The sequence below is a fragment of the Saccopteryx leptura genome, chromosome 3, assembly GCF_036850995.1.
Source record: "Saccopteryx leptura isolate mSacLep1 chromosome 3, mSacLep1_pri_phased_curated, whole genome shotgun sequence".
NCBI lineage: Eukaryota > Metazoa > Chordata > Mammalia > Chiroptera > Emballonuridae > Saccopteryx > Saccopteryx leptura.
The window spans coordinates 6843574-6867249 of record NC_089505.1 but is presented as its reverse complement, the minus strand read 5'-3'; the positions used below and the strand labels follow the sequence as shown (position 1 = coordinate 6867249).

The window sequence follows — 23676 nt, the reverse complement described above, 5'->3', positions numbered from 1 at the left end:
TTCAGGTCTAGAACCTGAAGGACAGGTTCAAACGAACCCCCCCAGGTTCTCTTCAGGTCTAGAACCTGAAGGACAGGTTCAGACGAAACCCCCCCGGTTCTCTTCAGGTCTAGAACCTGAAGGACAGGTTCAGACGAAACCCCCAGGTTCTCTTCAGGTCTAGAACCCGAATGACAGGTTCAGACGAAACCCCCCCCCAGGTTCTCTTCAGGTCTAGAACCTGAAGGACAGGTTCACACGAACCCCCCAGGTTCTCTTCAGATCTAGAACCTGAAGGACAGGTTCAGATGAAACCCCCCCCCGGTTCTCTTTCAGGTCTAGAACCTGAAGGACAGGTTCAGACGAACCCCCCCCCGGTTCTCTTTCAGGTCTAGAACCTGAAGGACAGGTTCAGACGAAACCCCCCCAGGTTCTCTTCAGGTCTAGAACCTGAAGGACAGGTTCAGACGAAACCCCCCCCAGTTCTCTTCAGGTCTAGAACCTGAAGGACAGGTTCAAACAAAACACAGCAGCACAGCAGCTGGTCACATGTTCTCATTAGTTCAACAGACTAATCATCTGCATTCGGCAACACAGACCCTCGTCACGACACAGAAGGGAGATGCCACCCCCAGCTGGTCATCAGTGCAGACACAGCAGGTGACACGTGCCCCTTGTGGGCCTTGCTGACACGAACACGGTCCAGCTACAGGCCCACAGCAAACCCGCCTTCTCCACTCCCCAATGGAGAACTGTGACCTCGTGACCAAGAGGCATTTTTGACAAATTGAAACAAGGAGTCCAACCATTGGAGTTGTGTCTGCACCAAGAACCCTTGACAAGGGCCTTATGTCAGAAGCCTGGGGTCCCCAGCAGGAAACGAGGTGCTGTGAAATTGTGATTTTACCTAAGTATGGTGAGTCCAAGGACAGCTGTCAGGAGACACTCATGACAGTGGGACTCACGTGGCTGCAGGCTTCTCTCCACGCTCGTCAGACAGACCAGGAGTTGTGAGGATTGCCCCACTGGGATGCAAAAACCCCTGCTTTGCACAGAGGGTGCCTCCCTTCTCTCCTGGAAGCACATCCCTACGATGTTCATGTGTACAGCTGTCTGACTGAAGACGGCCCCTCCGGGGGGAAGCAGAAGGAGGCTGTTCTCACGAGGGCCCCCTCCTCTGGCCGCCGTGTGGGAGGAGCTGCACACAGCGCCAGCCCAGCTCACCACAGGTACCGAGTGCAGCGATGTGAGAAACAGTCACGTGTCCTCGTGGTAATGAGCAAGCCTGTCACCTTCTGGCTCCACGTCCCAGTTCTAAATGGTTCTTTCTCCAGCTGTGACAGGTCCTGCTGGGTTCCAGCAGAGGCATCAGTTGGACCACCTGGAACACAAGCGATGGATCGTATGAGTCTGCCTGCACCTGAGCCAGCCTGGGACAGCGCGGTCACCACCTCCTGCTGCCCTGCTGAGGACAAGTCCCTGAGTGGAGAGGGCACGGAGGACACACGGGGTCTGTCATTTGCACTCCCTGACTGATGCAGTCCAACACAGGTGTGTGTGTGTGTAAGGGCACATAAGTGTGTGCAGGAGCGTGGGTTTGTGTGTGGATATGTGTGGACTGGCTCATGTGTGTGCACAGCTGTGGGTGTGAGTGTGTACACAGCAGCAGCTGAGCTGTGGAACTGAACCAGAGGCTGGAAGACGTTTCCCCTAAGAAGCGGCTGCCCGACTCAGCGGGGACTGAGGCCTCCCCGCCCTTGCCTTGCACGCTCCCTCACTGAACAGTCTGTGGCCATCAGTGGCCATCTCTCGCTTGCTGAACCGAAGGTCACATTTCTAGCCACACTCACCTGACCCGGCCTCCCTCCCTAGCTGTTGACCAAGGGCTCATTCACGTGGCCTCAGGGCTCGGTGTCCGTGACTGGGGGGTCACACCCTGCTGGGGGGGAGGGGAGCTGCCACCCACCCGAAACCCTCCCTGCGCCCTGTCCTGTGTCCTGAGCCCTGGCGTGCTCTGGCTCAGCCTTCCCTGGGGTCCGTGGCTCTGGTGCTGGTCTCCACATGTCGACAAGTCCCTGCTGTGACTCTGCTGACACTACTGGGCGCCTAGTGGACGCCTGGCCACAGGAGCTCCCAGCACCACGGCTGTGATGTAGCGTGCGCTGTGTCTGCACACGCTGCCCATGCACAGACACGTCCTCTCACCTACGCTCCTGCAGGAAGGTGGCTCTGTCCTCCCAAGAAAGGGGAGCGCAGAGAAGCTACGTGTGCGGCCCAAGGTCCTAACCATCGCGAGTGGCAGAGCAGAACTTGAACTGTTTCCTGCTGACTTCAGAGCCAGCCATAGCTGGCACAGGCCTCAATCACAAAGCACCCAGAGGTGACCCTCTCTACACACCTCTTCTTCCCTCTACTGCCCCCAGTTAGTGGTGCTGAAATCTCACCCACCACCAGTGAGACACCAGGGCCGCTCCAGGCGCTGCTTTGGCCTCCGATATGGCCAGTGGAACAGCTTCTGCTCTTCTTCACTCTGCCCTTCGCCCCTTGCCGTGACGGGGGGGGGGGGGGGGAGCTGCCACCCACCCGAAAACCTCTTCGCCTCTTCTCTAGGAAACCAACCCACCCAAGGTGAGGAGTGAAGACCCCCATGCTATGACTTCCCAACGATCTGAGACCCGGTGCCGGCCAGGCGCGGACATCCAGGCACCTTTCTAAGGCCCAACTCCTCAACAAGAGCGGGCACTTGAGAGCTACCAGGCATTCAAGGAAATATTCTAAAGTAGAAACCAGACTAAAGCGTGTGTGTGCACACAGGAAATCTGGGAGAACCGTCTGTGAAGAAAACCTAACAAAACACCCTGTGCAGCCTCCGCCCCGTGGTGAGGGAGACCCCGCCCGTCGCAGTGAGGGGAGCTCTCAGGCCCGACACCAGGGAGACCACCAGCTACAGAACACCTGTGAGCAAGCAGCAACACTAAAGAACTGACAGAAAGAATGGAGGACAGAATCAAGGACACCTCTCACAAAGGAGAGCAAAGACAACAGGATGAGGCGTGTCTGACCTCTGGACAAACAACAGGAGCCAGGAGACAGGGCAGAAATCTCTCCTGAGCCTGCAGGGCAGGGAAGACACGGCCACTCCCAGCTGCCTCCATGGGCAGCCGTGCCCACCAAGGACGCAGGAAGGCCATCGGCGTGGCCTGCGCTGGGCTCCAGGCTCTGAGCATGGGGCCACTCCCAGCTGCCTCCATGGGCAGCCGTGCCCACCAAGGACACAGGAAGGCCATCGGGTGGCCCGCGCTGGGCTCCAGGCTCTGTGCATGGGGCCACTCCCAGGAGCTCTGGCCGGTGGTCAGGGTGCTGGAGTCCGGCTTGGGCGCCCACTGGACAGCACACCCCTCCTCCCTCCCACAGTGGAAGACTCAGTCTGCAGAGGTCATTACAGTGAGTAAACAAAGTTTCTGGTGAGAGCAGAGCTGAGGTCATGGAGGAGCCCTTGCAGCTGATGACTCCCTTATGCTGCGTTAGGGGCTCTGCCTCTAGTCCCACCAGCTTGTCCTCGTGTCTTCTGGGCTGAGTCCATCCTCACTGGAGTTTGTTGAGCTTCTTGGATATGTAGGTTCATGTCTTTCATCAACTTAGGAGCATTTTCAGCCATTATTTCTTAAAATATTCTCTTTTCCCTCCCCTTCCTCACTCTGGGGCGGGTATGTGGTCTGCGTGTCGGCAGCACACAGGCCTTCAGGTTCTGCACACTTTTCCTCAGTCACCGTCTTCTGTTTCTCTGCCTCAGTAACTTCAACGTCCCAGCTTCAAGTCTGTGCGTACTTCTCTCTGCTAAAGCCTGTCTCTGAGCTCCTCTGCTGAACTTCCCATTTCCGTTACTGTACATTTCATTCCGTTACTGTACACTTCATTCCGTTACTGTACACTTCATTCCGTTACATTCCGTTACTGTACACTTCACTCCGTTACTGTGCACTTCACTCCGTTACTGTGCATTTCATTCCGTTACTGTGCACTTCATTCACTTCACTCCGTTACTGTGCACTTCATTCACTTCACTCCGTTACTGTGCATTTCATTCCGTTACTGTGCACTTCATTCACTTCACTCCGTTACTGTACACTTCATTACTGTGCACTTCACTCCGTTACTGTGCACTTCACTCCGTTACTGTGCACTTCACTCCGTTACTGTGCACTTCATTCATTTCACTCCGTTACTGTGCACTTCACTCCGTTACTGTGCACTTCACTCCGTTACTGTGCACTTCATTCATTTCACTCCGTTACTGTGCACTTCACTCCGTTACTGTGCACTTCATTCCGTTAGTGTGCACTTCACTCCGTTACTGTGCACTTCATTCATTTCACTCCGTTACTGTGCACTTCACTCCGTTACTGTGCACTTCACTCCGTTACTGTGCACTTCATTCCGTTACTGTACACTTCACTCCGTTACTGTGCACTTCACTCCGTTACTGTGCACTTCACTCCGTTACTGTGCACTTCACTCCGTTACTGTGCACTTCACTCCGTTACTGTGCATTTCATTCCGTTACTGTGCATTTCACTCCGTTACTGTACACTTCATTACTGTGCACTTCATTCCGTTACTGTACACTTCACTCCGTTACTGTGCACTTCACTCCGTTACTGTGCATTTCATTCCGTTACTGTGCACTTCACTCCGTTACTGTACACTTCATTACTGTGCACTTCACTCCGTTACTGTACACTTCACTCCGTTACTGTGCACTTCACTCCGTTACTGTGCACTTCACTCCGTTACTGTACACTTCATTCCGTTACTGTGCATTTCATTCCGTTACTGTGCATTTCACTCCGTTACTGTACACTTCATTACTGTGCACTTCATTCCGTTACTGTACACTTCACTCCGTTACTGTGCACTTCACTCCGTTACTGTGCATTTCATTCCGTTACTGTGCACTTCACTCCGTTACTGTACACTTCATTACTGTACACTTCATTCCGTTACTGTGCACTTCACTCCGTTACTGTGCACTTCACTCCGTTACTGTGCACTTCACTCCGTTACTGTACATTTCACTCCGTTACTGTGCACTTCAGCACAACAGCCTCTTTTTGGTTCCTCCTCCTTTAGATAATCCTTATCACCTCTCTCATTCGGACCTGGGGCCTGCCTATAAGGTGTTTTTGTTGAAGACATTCCTTCTACACCTAACTTGGTGAGTTTTTTTTTTTTATCATGAAAGGATGTTAAATTTTGTAAATATATAAAGGAAACATGAACTGGATACAGAAATAGACGACAATATAATAATACAGAATTTCAATACCCCACTTTCAATAACGGGTGGGTCACCCAAACAGTGAATCAATAAAGCAGCATGGACTCGATGCACTTCGTGCCTGATGAACTGGACAGACATGTGGAACAGTGTCCACAGCAGCAGGACGTGACCAGTGGTCAGTGGTATGAAGCTAGAGCAGGAAAATGAAATTTCACAGATCTGTGGAAATAAACAACATACTCTTGGGCAACCAATGAGTCAAGGAAAAAATCAAAAAGGAAATCAGAAAGTATGTTTAGGCAAATGAAAATGCAACATACAAAAGCTGTGGAATGCAGTTCTAAGAGAAAAGTTTACAGCAGCAGGTACCTACACTAAAAAAAAACAATGATCTCAAATCCACAACCTGACTTTACACCTCAAGGAACTAGAAAAAGAACCGACGAAACCCAAAGGCAGCAGAGGGAAGGATAAGCAAGATAAGAGCAGAAATAAGAGACGCACAGATGACAAGGACAATAAGAAAGGTCAACAAACTAAGTGGGATTTTTGAAAAGGTAAAACCGACAAACATTTGGGTTTTTCAAAATTGACAAAAGGAGAAAGGACTTAAATTTTAAAAATTACCATCAAAATAGGAGAAAACAGCGCCATAGAAAAACAAAGGACACGAGATGACTATGGAGAGTCAACCAACGACTGGACAACCCAGAAGAGATGGACACATTCCCAGAAACAGGCATCCTTCCCGACCAACTCGTGGAAAACTGGAAGAGGCCACGCAGTGAGGACGGAGGCTGAGCCAACAAACAAAACCCTTCAAAGGAAAACGAGTCCAGGACCAGACAGTTTCACTGGTGAATTCTACCCAATATCTAAAAAAGAATTAATGCCAAACCTTCTCAAAGTCTTCCAAAAACACTGGAGGGGAAGGAACACTTTCAAACTCATTTTATGAGGCTAACAGTTCCGACACCTAAACCAGAAAAGGACACTACCGAGAAAAAATAACTACAGGTCAAGATCCCTGATAAACACAGATATAAAAACCCTCCAACAGGCCCTGGTCGGTTGGCTCAGTGGTAGAGCGTCGGCCTGGTGTGCAGAAGTCCCGGGTTCGATTCCCGGCCAGGGCACACAGGAGAAGCGCCCATCTGGTTCTCCACCCCTCCCCCTCTCCTTCCTCTCTGTCTCTCTCTGCCCCTCCCGCAGCCAAGGCTCCATTGGAGCAAAGATGGCCCGGGCTCTGGGGATGGCTCCTTTGGCCTCTGCCCCAGGTGCTAGAGTGGCTCTGGTCGTGACAGAGCGACGCCCCGGAGGGGCAGAGCATCGCCCCCTGGTGGGTGTGCTGGGTGGATCCCGGTCGGGTGCATGCGGGAGTCTGTCTATCTCTCCCCGTTTCCAGCTTCAGAAATATACAAAAAAAACACCCCAAAACCTCCAACAAATCCTAGCACACCAAGCCCAGCAGCACAGTGGAAGGGTCTGCACCCCATCAGTGCTGCTCACCCGGGGGTGCAGGCAGCTGAGCACACACACCTGACAAACTGCAGAATGAGGCACAAAGGCCACATGGTTGTCTCAAAAGATGCAGAAAAAGCATGGGATGAAATCAACACCTTTTCTTCACAAAGACCCAATATATTGGTTGGTGATATGTTTTCTAAATAACCAAAGAAGTGTGACATAATATCTAATTTTGAATAACAGAGATCTTGTTTTAGTTTCATTTTAAAATTAATAAACATATATGGAAATTTCATCACAAGACTTGACCATAGAGATAACTTATATCGAGCTTTTAAAAAATTCACTGCATTGGTTTTTCAAACATAAAGAAGATCACACCTGCCTGACCAGGCAGTGGCGCAGTGGATAGAGCGTCGGATTGGGATGCTGAGGACCCAGGTTCGAGACCCCGAGGTCACCAGCTTGGGCGCGGGCTCATCTGGTTTGAGCAAGGCTCACCAGCTTGGACCCAAGGTCGCTGGCTCCAGCAAGGGGTTACTTGGTCTGCTGAAGGCCCACGGTCAAGGCACATATGAGAAAGCAATCAATGAACAACTAAGGTGTTGCAACACGCAATGAAAAATTAATGATTGATGCTTCTCATCTCTCTCCGTTCCTGTTTGTCTGTCCCTGTCTATCCCTCTCTCTGACTCACTCTCAGTCTCTGTAAAAAATAAATAAATAAATAAAATTTAAAAAAAAAGATCACACCTACTCAGTGGCACAGTTTAACTTGCTAACTAAACACACACGTTTGTTTTACTGACAACCTAGAACTGAGCTGTATGGAGGGAAACGATTATGATGAAGGTCGACTTCTAGTCTAAGGCAGTGGTTCTCGAAGTGTGAAACCAGGGCTCACTGGTGTGCCCTAGAAGATTCCCAGGTGTGCCCTAATGGTATTCCAGAGACATATGTGCCTGTTGGGGACCAAAAAACCAACAGGGTTCTTGGAGTTTCAGTTTTGGGGGGGACAGAGGGGTGGGGAATTGGCTGTAAGCTGACAGTCTGCCCAACCCCCCACCTCACTTGCCTGATTAGGTTGCAAAAGGCTGTTCAGCTGTGGTGCTGGATTGTTTACACTACCCCCCATGTTCCCCAGAAAGACTGGAGGCAAGTTTCTTCTATCCTTTGTTTGGTGTCAAGTTAAGATGATATGTATGGTGGGGGTTTTCTGCACTCAACACAATTAAGAGTAAAAGAGAGGAATTCTTCAATGAATTGATGAGGAAGTGAGAGTTTGTTTTCAAATATATGCCCAAACATTGAAGAAATTGCTAGGAAACATCAGGCTCATGTTTCTCATAAACACAAGAATGAAAAAACTTAACACATTCGCGCCGGGACCTGCCGAATTTACTAAATCTTACTAAGAATGTATCTATATATATTAAAAGATATATATTTTTTTATTTTTAACCCCTCTTTTTTACAAATTCTAAAAAGCATAACTCAAAAAATGTAACATAAAAATGTTTTTTAATGTCAGAATAAATTTATTTTTGTTGTATTTATTTCATTTAATTACCATAAAAGCACACTTGAACTTTTTATTTCTTTAATATTTGACTTAATTATTATAACATAGTTCTCAGAAATTTTTATATAATGCGCCTACAATTATTTGTAGGATTTTAAATGCGCCCCGACTTCAAAAAGGTTGAGAACCACTGGTCTAAGGAATGGCGGATTTATTTCAAAGTTCTATAAATAAGCAGCAAAGAAATAAAAGCACTGCCTCTAAAAGAACAGAATGCTAAGATTTAGACAGCACACATTCCTAAGAGGGAGGAAAAGATGTATTTCCAAAGCTGGGAGAGAGGGTCGTGGGCCCCACAAGACATGCATCATTAGACCTGTTCCTATCGGTAAGAACTCCAGGAAGTGGTGAGCCTGTTTCACATGTAAGAAATGCAAATGCACTGAAATATCTGGAGACTGGAACTATATTTTGGTAAATGCCAGATGGGATTTTAAGACCAGTCAGAGCCTGAAGCCATGCACACCTGAGCTGTGAGTCAGGGTGACGCAGCTTGCAAGCCTGCAGGCGTGACAGTGACCCAGTGACTGTGCTCAGGACCACTCTGCAGAGGAGGGCCGGCCTCGGAACCTGCATTCGTTCTAAGTGGGGTTTTTTTAAAGATAAGAGCTCTTCAGTGCTCCCAGGTGAAGAGGGGACACAGGTCACAGGTCCGCTCTCTGCAGACCGCCTGTCTGCCGCCTGGCGTCAGTGCTGGGCCAGGCCTGTCGCACTCGCTCTGCGGCAGAGTCTCTGCGCTGTGCCCGGCCCAGGTGAGATGACAGGGATGGCACACAGAGACCCAGGAGTCACCCCGTGTCGTGACCCTCAGGCAGAGCCTGTCCGCAGAGTGAACTCTCCCACAGGATGGGAGAAAAGGGGGCTACTTCTTATTCTATACACATACTTCTGAGGACTCAGAGAAGATCAAGTTGGAAACATGATGTGCGGTTAGAATTTGTAATAAGAACACAATTCCTGGAACATTGTGTTGCTATCGGACGTCACATCTGCAAACACGGATGATCTGGCAAAGATCTCACAACCCCTCCAGATGTCAACACTAAGCAGGACAGCCAGACTCCAGCTCATAAAGAACTCCACCCTCCCTCAGGCACAGGGATGCTGACATGGCTGTCTGTGGCCAGGGACTCGGGTACAGCCTCTGAGTATAAGCCAAGCTCTGTGAGCATGAGGGAGAAGTCACTGAAGGGTGTTTTCATTTTCTGTGGACAGTTAGTCTGGACCCTGCAGCCACTCTCTCCTTCCACATAAGACGGGCATGTGGCTCTGAGGACTCTGAGTCCAGACATCTGCTCTTGCCACACTTGTTCCGGAGAAAGCAGACTTTTCTTGAACCCAAGTTAACTGAGGTGCATGTCAGTAGGCTTTGGCACTTGATATGAAAGTCTGTTATAAAGACATGTGTCTCCTCACTCTTGGTGAAGCTGACTTACCCAGAAGACGACGAGTGTCTTCTCCACGTGTCAGGCTCGTATTGTCTGTTTCCTGCACCAAACAGATAAGAAAACCAGACCTAAGAAGGAACTCTGTCTGAAACCCACCCAGAAGAAGCCCCACGCTCTGAGCACACTCAGGCAGCACAGAGCTGTCTGCAGGGCTCGGGCCCTTCTCTCCCCTTCGGGTGCCTGGCCCAGGACCCTTGTCCCCGCTCACTACAGCAGGAAGCAACGACCTGAGCGATGGCACCATGAGTGTGGGAGGAGCCCGCTGAGCTGCTCCCAACTCCGGGTCCCACTGTCTGCACTCTGTCCAGACAGCAAAGCTGCCAAGGACGCAGGAGCGGAGCTACACAGGCAGATGGCCACGGGGACATTCTGCCAAGTGTAAAAAAGCAATGGGGGCTCTTTCTACAGCTGAGCCCAGGGTTCCCAGCCTCGCCCTGGAGCAGCTGGCCACCCTCCGCCTTCCCGGGACAGGGCAACCCTACAAGTAAAAAGGGTGATGTTTCCACCTTCGACAAATAATACTTTTCCCACAAAATCTGTCCTGCTTCTGCCTGGTGGATGACGCCCACCCTCTGGGCAGGCGGTAAGGTCTTTGTTGCTCACACCTCTTCCAAGTGTGAGGCCCTCAGGGGCCCTGTTATCACAGATGATCAGACAGTTTTACAACAGTCCCTGCTCCCACAGAATCAGCCCAGAGAAGTAAAATCTGAAGCAATCACAGGCAAACCGGTAGCTACTGACTGTGGAATTTCACACCTCCCCTCTCACCACCAGAAAGGAAGAGGTTAAAATGTCCTCATGTTGGCTGCTGAGCATTTTAAAAGGTCAGAGAGCTTTGATGCTCACACCTCCCGGGGCCCCTCCCCACCCACCCGCTGGCAAAGTGCTGTCCCCAGGAGAGAGAGCCCAGGGGCAGGAGCTGAGCCTGCACTGAGGCATCTGCTGTTACCTGGTCCTGGAACCCACGACTGCTCCGTCTCCCAGGCACCTAGACAGGTGCTCAAAGGCAGACAAACCCAGCAAGAAATGCGCTGGCCACGCGAGCCGGACATGATCCAATCATGGGAATTAAAACTAAAAAAGCAGATCTCCTGATCTGAAAAAATGTTCCAGCCGTGATCAAAACGTGTGTGTGTGTGTGTGCGTGTGCGTGTGTGTGCGCACGTGCACATAAAACACGTACTCTGCATAGAAAGCCCTGGAATCAGGAAGCCTGTGCACTGCCTCCACCCTGGGAGCTCCCCTCTGTGGGTGGCAAACACAGGGGACAGCCTGCCTGCTGCACCCCACTCCCCCCCCCACCTGCCTGCACCCTGGGAGCTCCCCTCTGTGGGTGGCAAACACAGGGGACAGCCTGCCTGCTGCACCCCACTCCCCCCCCCACACCTGCCTGCACCCTGGGAGCTCCCCTCTGTGGGTGGCAAACACAGGGGACAGCCTGCCTGCTGTACCCCACTCCCCCCCCCCACACCTGCCTGCACCCTGGGAGCTCCCCTCCAGGGGTGGCAAACACACGGGACAGCCTGCCTGCTGCACCCCCCCACACACACACACACACCCGCCTGCGGCAGCCCCAGCACTTTCCGGCCCAACGTAGTGTCACCTCCTTAGAGGTCTCAACTGCGTTTTAACTGCAGGCCCAGGCTGGCGACCCCCAGACCTGTGCTGGCCCCTGACCCTGGCCCATCAGTGTGGAGGCACACCTGAAAAGCTAATGAATATTCTATGAGGTCCTCCTCTAAACTGCAGGTCTTTAAAAACCCTCAGAATAAAGGGCCCAGCAGGGTTTTCCCAGGACACCTGTGCCCTTTGCTTCATGCTGACCAAGTGCCATGTAGGCAGCGCCTCTTACCTGGGCCCTGGTCTCTCCAGTGCTGTCCTTGGCCAGACCGGCTCTGCCCGGAGCTCGTCCTGTGGGAGCCGGGCCCCTGTCTTCCCCATCTCCCTGTGGGAACATGTGGTCAGCACATTAGCAAGCTACCAGACGAACCCCAAATAACATGTACGTGTAAGACTAGCGGGGGTCGGCAATTTTGAAACCCAAACGCCACAGGGAGAGCCCACAATGCTCATGCAGGCCCCAGTGCAGCCGGGTGCACCTGGGGGCCTGTGCCGCTGGTGGAGCTGATGGAGGACCTGGGTGTGCTCTGCGGTCCCCAAGGCAGGGCCTCCGGGGTCAGTTCTGATGGACGCCGCCTCCCGCGGGAAGGCCGCCTGCCAGCACACCCACCATCGGTGTGTAGGGACTTCGTACACCAGATGAGGTCTCCACAAACGTACCTCACATAATTGTCTTACTTGAAAATCCCCTCTCCTCAACTCCTGCACCTAGACATCTCCACCACGTGTCTCTATGAGAATTTAACACAGAAAGTCTGACTAGACCCTACTTACATGCAATAAAAAATACGGGATGTTTCCCTAGAGGCTCTTGGCCTGTGACCCAGCCGTGGTGTGTGCACTCCTGCCCAGCTGTGGACGGGGAGGTGCCTGTGGTGCACAGGGCTCCCTTCCCAGGAGGAAGAGACGGCGAGGCCTGGTGTGTGCAGGGTGGACACATGCAGGTGTGCTGTGAGCAGGTGTGCATCTCACCAGGGCCAGGCCTCCAACCCGCCTTGTTCCCAATGTTCCCTGCACCGCCACATTTGTGATCAGGTCACTTTAAAAACCCTCAGAAGCTCCCCAGTTTGCTGTGGATGAAAATGTCAAGACTGAGTTGCCTCCCACACCTGGTTCCCACTTCCCTTCCCAGCCCCTCCTCCTGCTCCCGTCGGTCACTACGGCTGCGGGCAGCCTCTCAGAAACCAGACTTTCCTGCGGTCACCTAAGCTCCTTCCTCCTGGGCAGTGTCCCTGCGTCCCCCACAGAGTCGAGTTCCACTCAGCCCTCAAGGCCTCAGCCAGTGCCACTCCTGCATAAAGTCTCTGTGATGCCCTAGCCTGTGCCTCTGTGTGGCCGTCTGGGGTCTGGTCAAACTCCCACGGCACCCGGACGGCGGACACATCGGAACTCACCGCCCAGCCCCCTGCCTGGCTGGAGGTCAGCATCGGGGTTTGAGCTGCTGTGAGCTGAGCTTCAGGACAGGTCGGCAGCACCGTCTCCCAGGTGCCACCAGCACCCGCCTGGCGCACAGAGCACTGGGGGCGCACGGGGTCAGCTGGGGCCCCTGCAGACTCGTGGGAGCGGAGCTAGCTATGCAGCACTTGCCTGGGAGGGCTGAGTCCCAGACACCTGCCCCGTCCCCGCAGCCTCACTCGGACACCTGTGTGGAGATGTGGGTGCAGTGTGGTCACGCTGGAGGTCTACAGGCCCAGGCTCTGGTCCCCCCAAACCCAGGGATGGGAGAGTCACAGGGGCCTATGTTTTCCTCCTGCAAAGAGAGGAGAACTAACCATAGAACCTCAGGTTATGTTTCTGAAGAGAATGATGACTTCAGGAACAAAAAGAAACAAGTGTCCAAATCTTTTAAATGAGCTTGTCAAATTTCTTGAAACATGGTTCTGCTCATTAACTTGGAATAAATACGACAGGGTCAGTGAATTCTCCCCCTCTGTATGTGAACTCCATGAGAGAGACCAAATGTAACTTGCCATAAGGACCGAAAGTGACCACAGCATGAAACCACAGGCCGTCCCGAAGGCTTTGACAATACTTGTCACATACAGTCCTGTCAGGCCTGGTCCAAGCATTCGTCCTTTGAGAGGTGGGAGGCTGCTTAGGTGTAGAACCCTGTCTGCAAGTCACTGGCCACCCTATTGCTGCTCTCCTAGCAGCCCCGCTGGGACCGGGCCGCTGCAGGAACCTGGAGCTGTGGCCTCAAACCCTGCCTCCCCACGCCTGGTGGGGAGGAGGGAGGGCGGCAGGGACACTGGAGAAGAGGGCTCTGTTCTCGCCCTGCTGCTGTCTGAAGACACTGCCCTGCAGTGGGCCCCCCACCTGTCCCCACGCTGTCCTGACCTCTAACACAGAGGCCTCAGAATGACACCTGCAAGGCTCACGTCATGCACTCTGAGGACAACTGGTGCTAGAAAGTTGGGGTGAGTTCTCTTGGTCCACCAAGAAAGAACACGGGGTTGCCGTAGTTACAGATGTGTATCTGAACCAAATGCGGCCGTGAAATGGTAACTGCACTCATTGATAGGATAAGCTATTATCAAGACATCCAAAGTCACTGGTGAACAGAAGCCTCCAATGATGAGCTATGCTCTCTCACCTGTCAGATGAACTAGAAACACGCTTCCCAATGCTGCCCAGGGGGACACCGAGACAGCTCTCACCACTGCCTTCGGGCCACACAGGGACTGACCTGTCTTTGAAAATAAGTTGGCAATATCTACTCAAAATTCGAGCATTTTAATCTATCATTCTGTAAACTATCGTGTTCCATTTTAAGAAAGTGATGCAAATAAAACCAAAATGTGTGAGGAGGAACATGGAAGCAACCTCAGAGCTCAGGCTGGGGCCCCGCAAGTGAACAGGGTGCTTGTGGTGGCAGTGACGCTCCGAGGAGGGGTACCGGGACCTGGCCAGGCGGCAGGGCGAGCACTGCTGAGGGTCGGGACAGGGGCAGCACGGAGACCAGCCAGGAGCGAACGTGCAGGAAACACGGCAGAGTGCACCAGCCGTCCAGATATTACCTCTCCTTCCTCACTACTTTTTCTGTATTTTGATGTTTTCTCCTTTTTAGTGAGAGAGACAGGGACAGAGAGAGAGAGAGAAACAGAGAGAGGGACAGATAGGGACAGGCAGGAAGGGAGAGAGATGAGAAGCATCAGTTCTTCCTTGTGACACCTTAGTTGTTCACTGATTGCTTTCTCATATGTGCCTTGACTGGGGGGAGGGGGGCTACAGCAAAATGAGTGACCCCTAGCTCAAGCCAGTGACCTTGTGCTCAAGCCAGCAAACTTGGGCTCGAGCCAGCGACCATGAGGTCATGTCTATGATCCCATGCTCAAGCCAGCGACCCTGCGCTCAAGCTGGATGAGCCCGCACTCAAGCCGGCGACCTTGGGGATTCGAACCTGGGTCCTCTGCGTCCCAGTCTGACACTCTATCCACTGCACCACAGCCTGGTCAGGTAATTCTGAACACATTACGGGGAAACATAAACCGAAACGTCTGTCAAACAAATACCGTCCAACGCCTGTCCCTAGGGACGTGGGAACGGTGGCTCTGCCCCCAGAGCAGCTCTTAATTATCATCAACTAACAAACCCTCTGAAGTAGTTTTCCTAAAGGAACCATCATAGAAATCGCTGGGTAGCAGCCGACGGTTCCCATTTTGTTTGTCACTCACGTCACGAGCCTCGTGGCCGCCCCTGCCGGGACCCTGGTGCCCACCTGACTGGTGCGGCCGCCAGAGCTGCCTGTTGACGATCCGCCGGTCCTCCCTCTGGCAGGCCTTGCACACGACCGACTTCAGCTGCTGGAACGTGGCGAGCCAAGACCTCTGCAACAGACCAGCATCAGACACAGGTGGGTGCTCGGGACGGGGTGGGGCGTGGGCTCCATGGGCTCCCGGGACCTGACCATTGTCCCAGTCCCTGGACAGTAACACTAGCAGCCGCGTAGGTTAGACAATCACTTCTAAAACATGCCACGTTCGGTCGTGACACCTAGGTCACAGTACAGAATCTCACCTAAACCTTATCTCCCATGTGGAGGCAGCAGGAGGAAGAGCCACTCAGTCTCCTGGCCTCACCTGACCGACTCTCCATCCTGCCTCGTTTAACCCAGAAGGTGCAAACGCAGTCACTTTGCATGTGGTCAAGATGCTAGAGATAGAGAAGTCATGGTCACCAATGCTAGTCATCGGTGACCATGACTCAGAGGCACTTGCCTTCTGTCCATTCTGTGGTGACCAGCCCAATCGGAAAACATTTTCCTTTGCTATCCTGATCTTGTGGTCTGTTCATCATTCTGATGGTTCTAAATTCTGAACTTCACGTTTCCTGTGATGCCCTGTGGTGTGTGTGAGAAATGAGCGTGGTAACAACCCCCAAATGTTTTCTCTGGGGGAGCTCAAAGCACCTCTCCCTCCCCGGCCAGTGAGCCTGCCACGCACGCCTGTGGGTGTGCTGTTGCACGCCAGCGAGCTTGACCCAGGCCGCATTGGAGACCTTCCGGGAACTGTGCAGCACTGTAGTTACGAGGCCAAGAGCTGTCAACGTCCCCAGCTGCACTGTCAGGAGTGTTTTCAGATGAGAAACTGTCGCTATTCCCACTGAATCAGCCTGACGCCAGCAGAGGTCCCCGGTAGGACACGCCTGTCCTCAGCTCACGAAGGGGAGGAGGGAGAGCAGCTGACCAGTGACAGCGAGCTAGACTGGGTGGCTTGAGCCTGGCCCTCCCCCCACAGACACCACTGAGGTCTGATCCCGTGGAAGTATTTTGGCAGAAGCTAGAAGGTATGTCGGCCCTACAGCTTCTGCCTGGACCTCGGGTCTGGCCTCTGGGACAACAGTCCCTTACAGGATATGAGCAGCAGGCCCACAATGCCTGTGAGAGCCTTCAAAGTGCTCAGGCTTTAGAGCAAGTGTTTAGAGCAAGCCTGTTTTTCGCAGTAAAGTGACCACAGGAACTCGGCACCTCTGGCCTGCCTGCTGTCTGGCCGACACTGAGTTTTCACGAGGCCTCGGAGCCACTGATCCAGCCTGCCAGCCGCTCAGAGGTGGAGACCGTGAACTCACGTTTTGCTCCACAAGGGCCTCCGTACTGCACCCCTTCTCAGACTGCAGGTACTTCTCGTGGAATAGCTTCCCGTCAAACACATTCCAGGGCATGAAGTCACTGGTCCTCCAGGGGAAGCCGCACGCACTGTTGACCAGCACCAGCATGGTCAGGCCGCGGACCAGGAGGGAGCCCAGCTGCACGGCTCTGGAGTCGATGTAATCGAGCTGTGGAGAGCAGACATGGAGGAGGTGAGGAGCCCCACACCGTGGGGAGCAGACATCTGTGCCCCCGCGGGCTCAGGACACTCGCAACACAACCACGGCTGCTCCAAAAACTGAGGCGTGGAGGTAGGTGATCCGCGGGGGAGCCTGCTCACCCAGCGTCACCCAGCAGACCTTTTGCCAGGCTGGTCTGTTCACAGACCCTGTGAGTGCAAACCTGTGGCCTCTCCCCAGGCAAAGCTGAGCCCTCAGCAGTCTCTTGGGCACTGTGCTCTGAAAAACTTTCTTTAACAGCGAAGGCCAAGGAAGAGGAGCCAGAGAGCACCATGCGAGGTACTAACGGGCTCAGTGTGCTGCAAGAAATCACACTCGGTCACTCTTAATTATGAGTAGCAATTATTATTATTATTGTTATTTTTGTGACAGAGACAGAGAGACAGAGCCAGAGAGAGGGACAGATAGGGATAGACAGGAAGGGAGAGAGATGAGAAGCATCAATTCTTCATTGTGGCACCTTAGTAGTTCATTGACTGCTTTCTCATATGTGCCTTGACCAGGGGACTACAGCAGAGTAAGCAGTCGCTCAAGCTAGCGACCATGGGGACATGTCTATGATCCTGCACTTAAGCCAGTGACCCCGTGCACAAGCTGGTGAGCCCGTGCTCAAACTGGTGACCCTGGGGATGCAAACCTGGGTACTCTGCATCCCAGTCCAATGCTCTATCCACCGCACCACCATCTGGTCAGGGCACATTAACAAACAGATGGTGCAACCTCACTGCAAGAATGCCATGCCCAGGTAATGTGAATGCCCCTCACAGTGAGCCCGTCCCTGAGGTAACTCAGTGCCCAGAACACACACGATCATGATAAAGCAGAGTGGGGCTTAGGGCCTTGCCTGAGGCCCCCAGGGAACTTCTGAACAAAGGTGCTGCTGGCATGGTTAGCAGCGAACCCTCAGGCTCTGGGGTTTAACAGAAACTGGGTGCACACAGCTCACCCTGTTGTGCACCCCGTGTGCCACTGGCCCATCTGTGCTGCTTCTGACAGCAGAGGGCTGATGATGCTGGTGTGACTTACACCACAGATGCACACCTACCAACAACACTGTATGTGACCCATCAGCCAGGCACCCAGCACACTTCAAAGTCCTCAGGCCAATGATATGGAATGCTGATGGCAGGTCACCTTCCATGTGCTGTGGCTTCAATTTTATAACAACTGTCTCTGTCATTAACTTATGTACTTCTTTTCCTTTTAATTTCCCAATCAAAAGTGACCAAGCACTTCCCAGTGAGGGGCAGTTCGGACAGTGCTTCCTGAGCCCCTGCTGCTAAGAGATGAATCCAGAAGGTTCTAACAGCCGGCGCCTTCTGTCTGGAAGGAGGCTGCAGTCAAAGGGGATGATGGTCTTGCTGGTGTTGAGGACCCAGTGCCATAGGAACCTGGTGGACAAAGAAGCTCCCGCAGTTTCTTTGGCTCTCTCCCAAAAGACAGCAAGAGCAGATCTAAACCACAGCTGCTCTGAGACAGAAGTGGACACGCTCTCTGGGTGGCCTGGGGACAGCAGGATGACAACCCCGCCACCGTGTCTCACAGAGGACCTCACGGAACACTCCGGACATGCACCGTGTCCCACAGAACACTGTGGGTGTAGCTAATGACCTCTGTCCGGTATGTTCCCAGGCGAGGCGTGGTGTGCTCACAAGAGCTGCATGCCGACGGTGCTGAGGCCAGGGCAGCCTGGGACAGGCTCACGTGCGACGGTGTCAGGCAAACCTGTCCCAGCTGCACAGACAGAGGGTCCAGGAACCCACCCTCCCACTTACAGCTACTTCAGGAGCAGGACTTTGTAAGATAGATATCTGCTCTCTTATCAAGTCTATTGTTCCCATGAGTTTCCCTCCTAACTCTGCAGATTCTAACCTAAGTCCATCTCCATCTGCGTGTGTGTGTGTTTCCACACGGCCTGAGCGAGCTAAGTGTGAGCCCCTCACAGGACAATGAGCACGCCTGGAGCCCCAGAACTGTAGCTCACACACAGGGACAGGTGCACCCAGAGAGAACCCTCGGCCGTAGCCGGGGAGGAGCCATGCTGCATGTCTCACGCTGCGCTCCGTGCCCCAGTGGGGCCAGAGTCTTGTCACCTGCGTGATCCCTCTTTGTGCACCATTAAATACATCTGGCTTTCCTTCTATAAAATAAGAAGCAGTCCTCGTCCCCCCCTTACTCAAGTTTCACTAACGTCTGCAGTGCCAGTGTCTTTTCCCTAACCCTCCTCGCTCCTAGTGACAGGGTCCATCTCCTGGACACGGGCAGAGGTGACACTGTCCGGGTGGAAGAGGCCCCGACTCCGCTCCAGCTCCTCCAATAGCAGGGGGGTGGGGGGTGATGCCCGTGTTGATGGTGCTCGCAGGTCACATCCTGGACACGGGCAGAGGTGACACTGTCCGGGTGGAAGAGGCCCCGACTCCGCCCCAGCTCCTCCAATAGCAGGGGGGTGGGTGATGCCCGTGTTGATGGTGTTCACATGTCACATCCCCTACCTCTCACATAGAAGAATCACTCCCGCTGTGAGTTCCTGAGAGCCTGTGCAAAGCCATGCAGCCGGCAAGAGCACAGAGCCTTAGACGTGAACTCCAGCTTGCTCTGCATCACACACTGCCTCAGTTTCCCCTGTGTACCACGGAGCAGGAGATAGCAGGACCTCCACGCTGAGCTCTCTTTCTCTCTTGCCGGCTGTCTGACCTCACTGTGTGGGTCTCCAGCCACAGCACGAGCAGCTCGCACCTGCCAAGGGCTCAAGTGGAAGGTGGCAGACAGGGGCCTTGGGGGGGAAGGTCACGCGCTGGGGCCACAGCCCAGGCTAAGAACTAGTATGTACCTAGTAACTCAAAAGGCACTTTTTAAATTTGTGTGTTGTCAAAGGAAAAGAAATCCACTTTTAGAAATTGCTTTTTTAAACAAAAGGCTGTAATAAAACTGCTAATACAAAAGAAACCAGTCTGCCTGTCTGTCTATCTGGACCTGATGGACCGCTGTGAGCATCAGGCTGTGAACCCTCCCAGCATGGAAACGTTCTAAGATTGCATTAAAAGTTGTTTAGAAATGAAATTTACTAGTTTTTCTCACTGGAAAGACAAGTAAAAACTAATTCAATTAGGTAATGTTTCCAGATAAACTCATCATCGTTATCCAATCGTGTTTCCAGAGCACAGTCTGAAGTTCCTGCCATAGCTGGCCTGACCTGGGGTTTCCCACTCGGAAGGAACTCAGATCTCAGCCTGCAGCTGCAGAGGAACCCTGAGGCCGGGCCTGGGCCGTTTTGTGACATTAAGGCATAAACACTCGTGAATGGCAGTGGTGAGAACACGGGTGCGGGATGTGCATCTCCTGGACACATCTGCCTTCTCCATCACCACACGCCCTCACTGAGCACCACAGGCTGGGAGGCCGTCCTCCCAGAGCCAACACTAGTCAGGGGGACGAGGCCCTGGACAAGATGTGTCCTAACACTAGAACAAGGTGTTATATCTAAAGTTAGCAAGGCTTAGAAAAGATCAATAAAGGTTCTCTTCAAATGACTAGGATATCTTCAAGTTCCTCAACACTTGAGGAACTTGACCCAGCTGCCCAGACACCTGGACGGCCCTGCCCGAGCACGGCTGCCGCCTGTGCCAGCTCCTCCCACAGCCAGGCTGACCTGGCAGGGCTGTGGGCAGGGCTGTGGGCTCGGCCGTGTGAGGGAGGAAGCCACACCACTGCATCATGAAAGAGACGACAAAGACAGAAACACCAGGCTGGCCGAGCGCTGGCCCCAGGTCAGGCCCGCCCGTCCTCAGCCCCGGGCTCCTGGTCACTCAGTACCTGCACGTCTTCCAGCTGCGCCGCCGACTTCCCCTGGAGGCACACGGCCTGAGCGATGAAAGCGTGCAGGTCCTCGAGGCTCAGCGTGTCCACCTGGGGGGAGAGCAGAGCCCAGCCCAGACTCGCACACACGGGCGGCAACGCCCAGCACAACACACACAGTGTGGGCCTCATGCAGCAGACGGGGGAAGAGACATGGTGGAGGTGAGAGGGTCTCTTCTCCCACTGCCCACAGGCCCTGAGGTGAAGTTCCCCAGGTGCCCAGAGCCAAGGGACAGAGGGGCCTGGTTACTATCTTGCAAGAAAGAAAGTTCCAGAATGCTGGGATAAGTCATGAGCTATGATTGAGTCTGAGTCTTAGAGAATACAGGTGATCGTTTTGGGCACAAATTTCCAGAGCTGGCAACCCAAGGGTTTGCAGACAGGGCACCTGAGATGACCCACCTCACCAGTTCCAGGGGAGCCTGTGCCCTGGAACCCCATTTAAAGGGAAGCGGGGTCCCTACAATATGATCCCCTCTGAGAGCAGAAGCAAAGGGAAAGCAGGACTCCCCAAGCCTGTTCCATACACATGCATCACACACGTCTAAGGCTGATGAGCAGGACTCCCCAAGCCTGTTCCATACACATGCATCACACACGTCTAAGGCTGACGAGCAGGACTCCCCAAGCCTGTTCCATATACATGCATCGCACACGTCTAAGGCTAATGAGCAGGACTCCCCAAGCCTGTTCCATACACATGCATCACACACGTCTAAGGCTGACGAGCAGGACTCCCCAAGCCTGTTCCATACACATGCATCACACACGTCTAAGGCTGACGAGCAGGACTCCCCAAGCCTGTTCCATACACATGCATCACACACGTCTAAGGCTGACGAGCAGGACTCCCCAAGCCTGTTCCATATACATGCATCACACACGTCTAAGGCTGACGAGCAGGACTCCCCAAGCCTGTTCCATACACATGCATCACACACGTCTAAGGCTGACGAGCAGGACTCCCCAAGCCTGTTCCATATACATGCATCACACACGTCTAAGGCTGATGAGCAGGACTCCCCAAGCCTGTTCCATACACATGCATCACACACGTCTAAGGCTGACGAGCAGGACTCCCCAAGCCTGTTCCATACACATGCATCGCACACGTCTAAGGCTGATGAGCAGGACTCCCCAAGCCTGTTCCATACACATGCATCACACACATCTAAGGCTGATGAGCAGGACTCCCCAAGCCTGTTCCATACACATGCATCGCACACCTCTAAGGCTGATGAGCAGGACTCCCCAAGCCTGTTCCATACACATGCATCGCACACCTCTAAGGCTGACGGGCTGCTCACACGTGTGACAACACTGAACTGTCCTTTAGAGCTTGGCAAAGAGCTGGTGTTTGGGGACCAGGCACTGGACAGAGGTGACAGAGCCACTGGCCCCTGCTGTGCCTCACCGGAGACAGGGCAGAAGTGGGAGGGACTGGGCAACGGGACAGGAGCCGACAAGGAGCGAGGCTCACCTGCACAAACAGGTAGATGAGGAGGCAGCACAGCGCCTGGAAGGCACTCTCCACAGCCTGCAGCTCCTCCCTCGAGGAGAACAGGTCGAAGCAGGCCAGGAGCACGTCCACACGCCGCACTTGGGTTCCAGGCTCCTGGTTCAGCCACAACTGTCTCAAACTAGGCATTCCCCCTAGATTAAAAAAGTCCCCCCCCCCCAAAATACACCATGAAGTCCATTTCCATTACTCTCTGCACCAGCAAGTGGTAGCGCACTTCCTAGAGTCAGGGGATGAGGGCCATACACCTCTGGGCTCTAGAGGGACCAGAAGTCAACGTCAGCAGGGCTCCCGGTCTGGCGCCAGCACACACGCATCTCACTGAGAACAGCTTGCCACTGGTGTTCCTACCTGTGCTGCGCCCTGTATTATGAATGCTTTTCAGAGTTGTTTTCCGGGCACTGCCCTTGAGTGTGAGCGAGGTCACAGCCACCATGGAGAACTGGGCCGAGGCAGCAGCTCGACGTCCCTCTGCTCTCCCCCTGACTGGTGGTCTCACCGCTACAGGGACAGCGAGACTGCACGTCCCCAGGGCTGCCACCATGGTGCCAGGAGACGGGCACTGGCTCCCGTGAGCCCCGTGCCTGAAAACTAACCCCCTCATGTAATTCCGGGTGCTTCACTCTGTCTGTTACACGTGCATGTACGCTGTTACATTCAAAGGAGAGGAACATCCTCCTCCTGTCCTGCCACCACGGGAGCGCATGCGTGTGGGGTGACGCGGCCGGGAGACCTCAGCTCACGGGGGGGGGGGGGGCCTGCTCCCCCTCCCTCATAGAGGTGCTAAGATACAGCTCATGAAAAAAACCTAGTTTTCCAGATAAAATGACTTTTCATTCATCAAAATATGCTTTCAGTAGTGGGAAAGAGGTGATCTGAGCAGAATGTCAAGAACCAAATCCTGCAAATTCAGTGAGTTAGACCCTGGGGGTCAGATCACGGGATCTGGTCCCTCCCTGGGGACCTCGTGCCAGGACCCGTGAGCAGACCCCCCAGAGCAGGCTGCTGCAAGCCCACGCTGGCTGCCTCCGCCCTTCTCCGGGGCCCCGCTGACGTGGAAACCAGTGCACGGCAGCTCTGGGAGGCGTTTCCGCTGACTCCTCCCACACAGTGCGCAGCTGGACGACATGCTGGCACGGGGCGTCGGTACCTGGGACGGTCATCTGCAGAGGCCTGACGAGGTCCGGGTGTCTCAGTGGGTTCCCAGCGTACACAAACCACTCCTGGACGGGGGGACTGCTGCTGAGGTCATCTGAGCAGAGAGCGGGACGAGGAGATGCGTGTGAGGACCTGTCCTCCCAAGCTGACAGCAGCAGACCCCACTCTGTGGGGGGTGTTCCAACAGATAGCACAGTGCGTTCTCACGTCCAAGGTCACTGAGAGGGACCTCCAGCATCTGACAGATGAACCCTGTCCTCCTGCTCTCCCATCTGAGGGCCATGTGCTCATTTCAACAGACCCCGGCCTCTGGGCCTGTAAACAAGAGCCCCACCCCTCCTCCTACCTCACACTGTCCACAACACTTTTAGGGACACTGGGTGGAGTGACAACCCATTCTGGTCTTAAACTCACTGTGTTACACAACACCAGGCTCTCCCTA

At 53.7% G+C, this 23676-nt stretch overlaps 1 protein-coding gene across 4 annotated transcripts in view; it reads right to left on the bottom strand.

Moving 5' to 3' along the window:
* Positions 1 to 336: 336 nt before the first annotated feature.
* FAM120B (family with sequence similarity 120 member B) overlaps positions 337 to 23676 on the bottom strand; it is a 42768-nt gene continuing 19428 nt past the window's right edge. For 3 of the 4 annotated variants that reach the window (XM_066372866.1, XM_066372867.1, XM_066372869.1), the window contains 8 exons: positions 23227 to 23328; positions 22038 to 22210; positions 20516 to 20608; positions 16445 to 16651; positions 15096 to 15204; positions 11610 to 11702; positions 9746 to 9797; positions 337 to 1360 (listed from right to left, as the gene is read on the bottom strand). In XM_066372866.1, coding sequence (XP_066228963.1) covers positions 1348 to 1360; positions 9746 to 9797; positions 11610 to 11702; positions 15096 to 15204; positions 16445 to 16651; positions 20516 to 20608; positions 22038 to 22210; positions 23227 to 23328 — 842 coding nt within the window. In that variant the 3' untranslated portion in view covers positions 337 to 1347. Of the gene's footprint in view, positions 1361 to 8992; positions 9003 to 9741; positions 9798 to 11609; positions 11703 to 15095; positions 15205 to 16444; positions 16652 to 20515; positions 20609 to 22037; positions 22211 to 23226; positions 23329 to 23676 lie in introns of those variants that run through there. The other variant, XM_066372868.1, reaches the window with a different exon arrangement.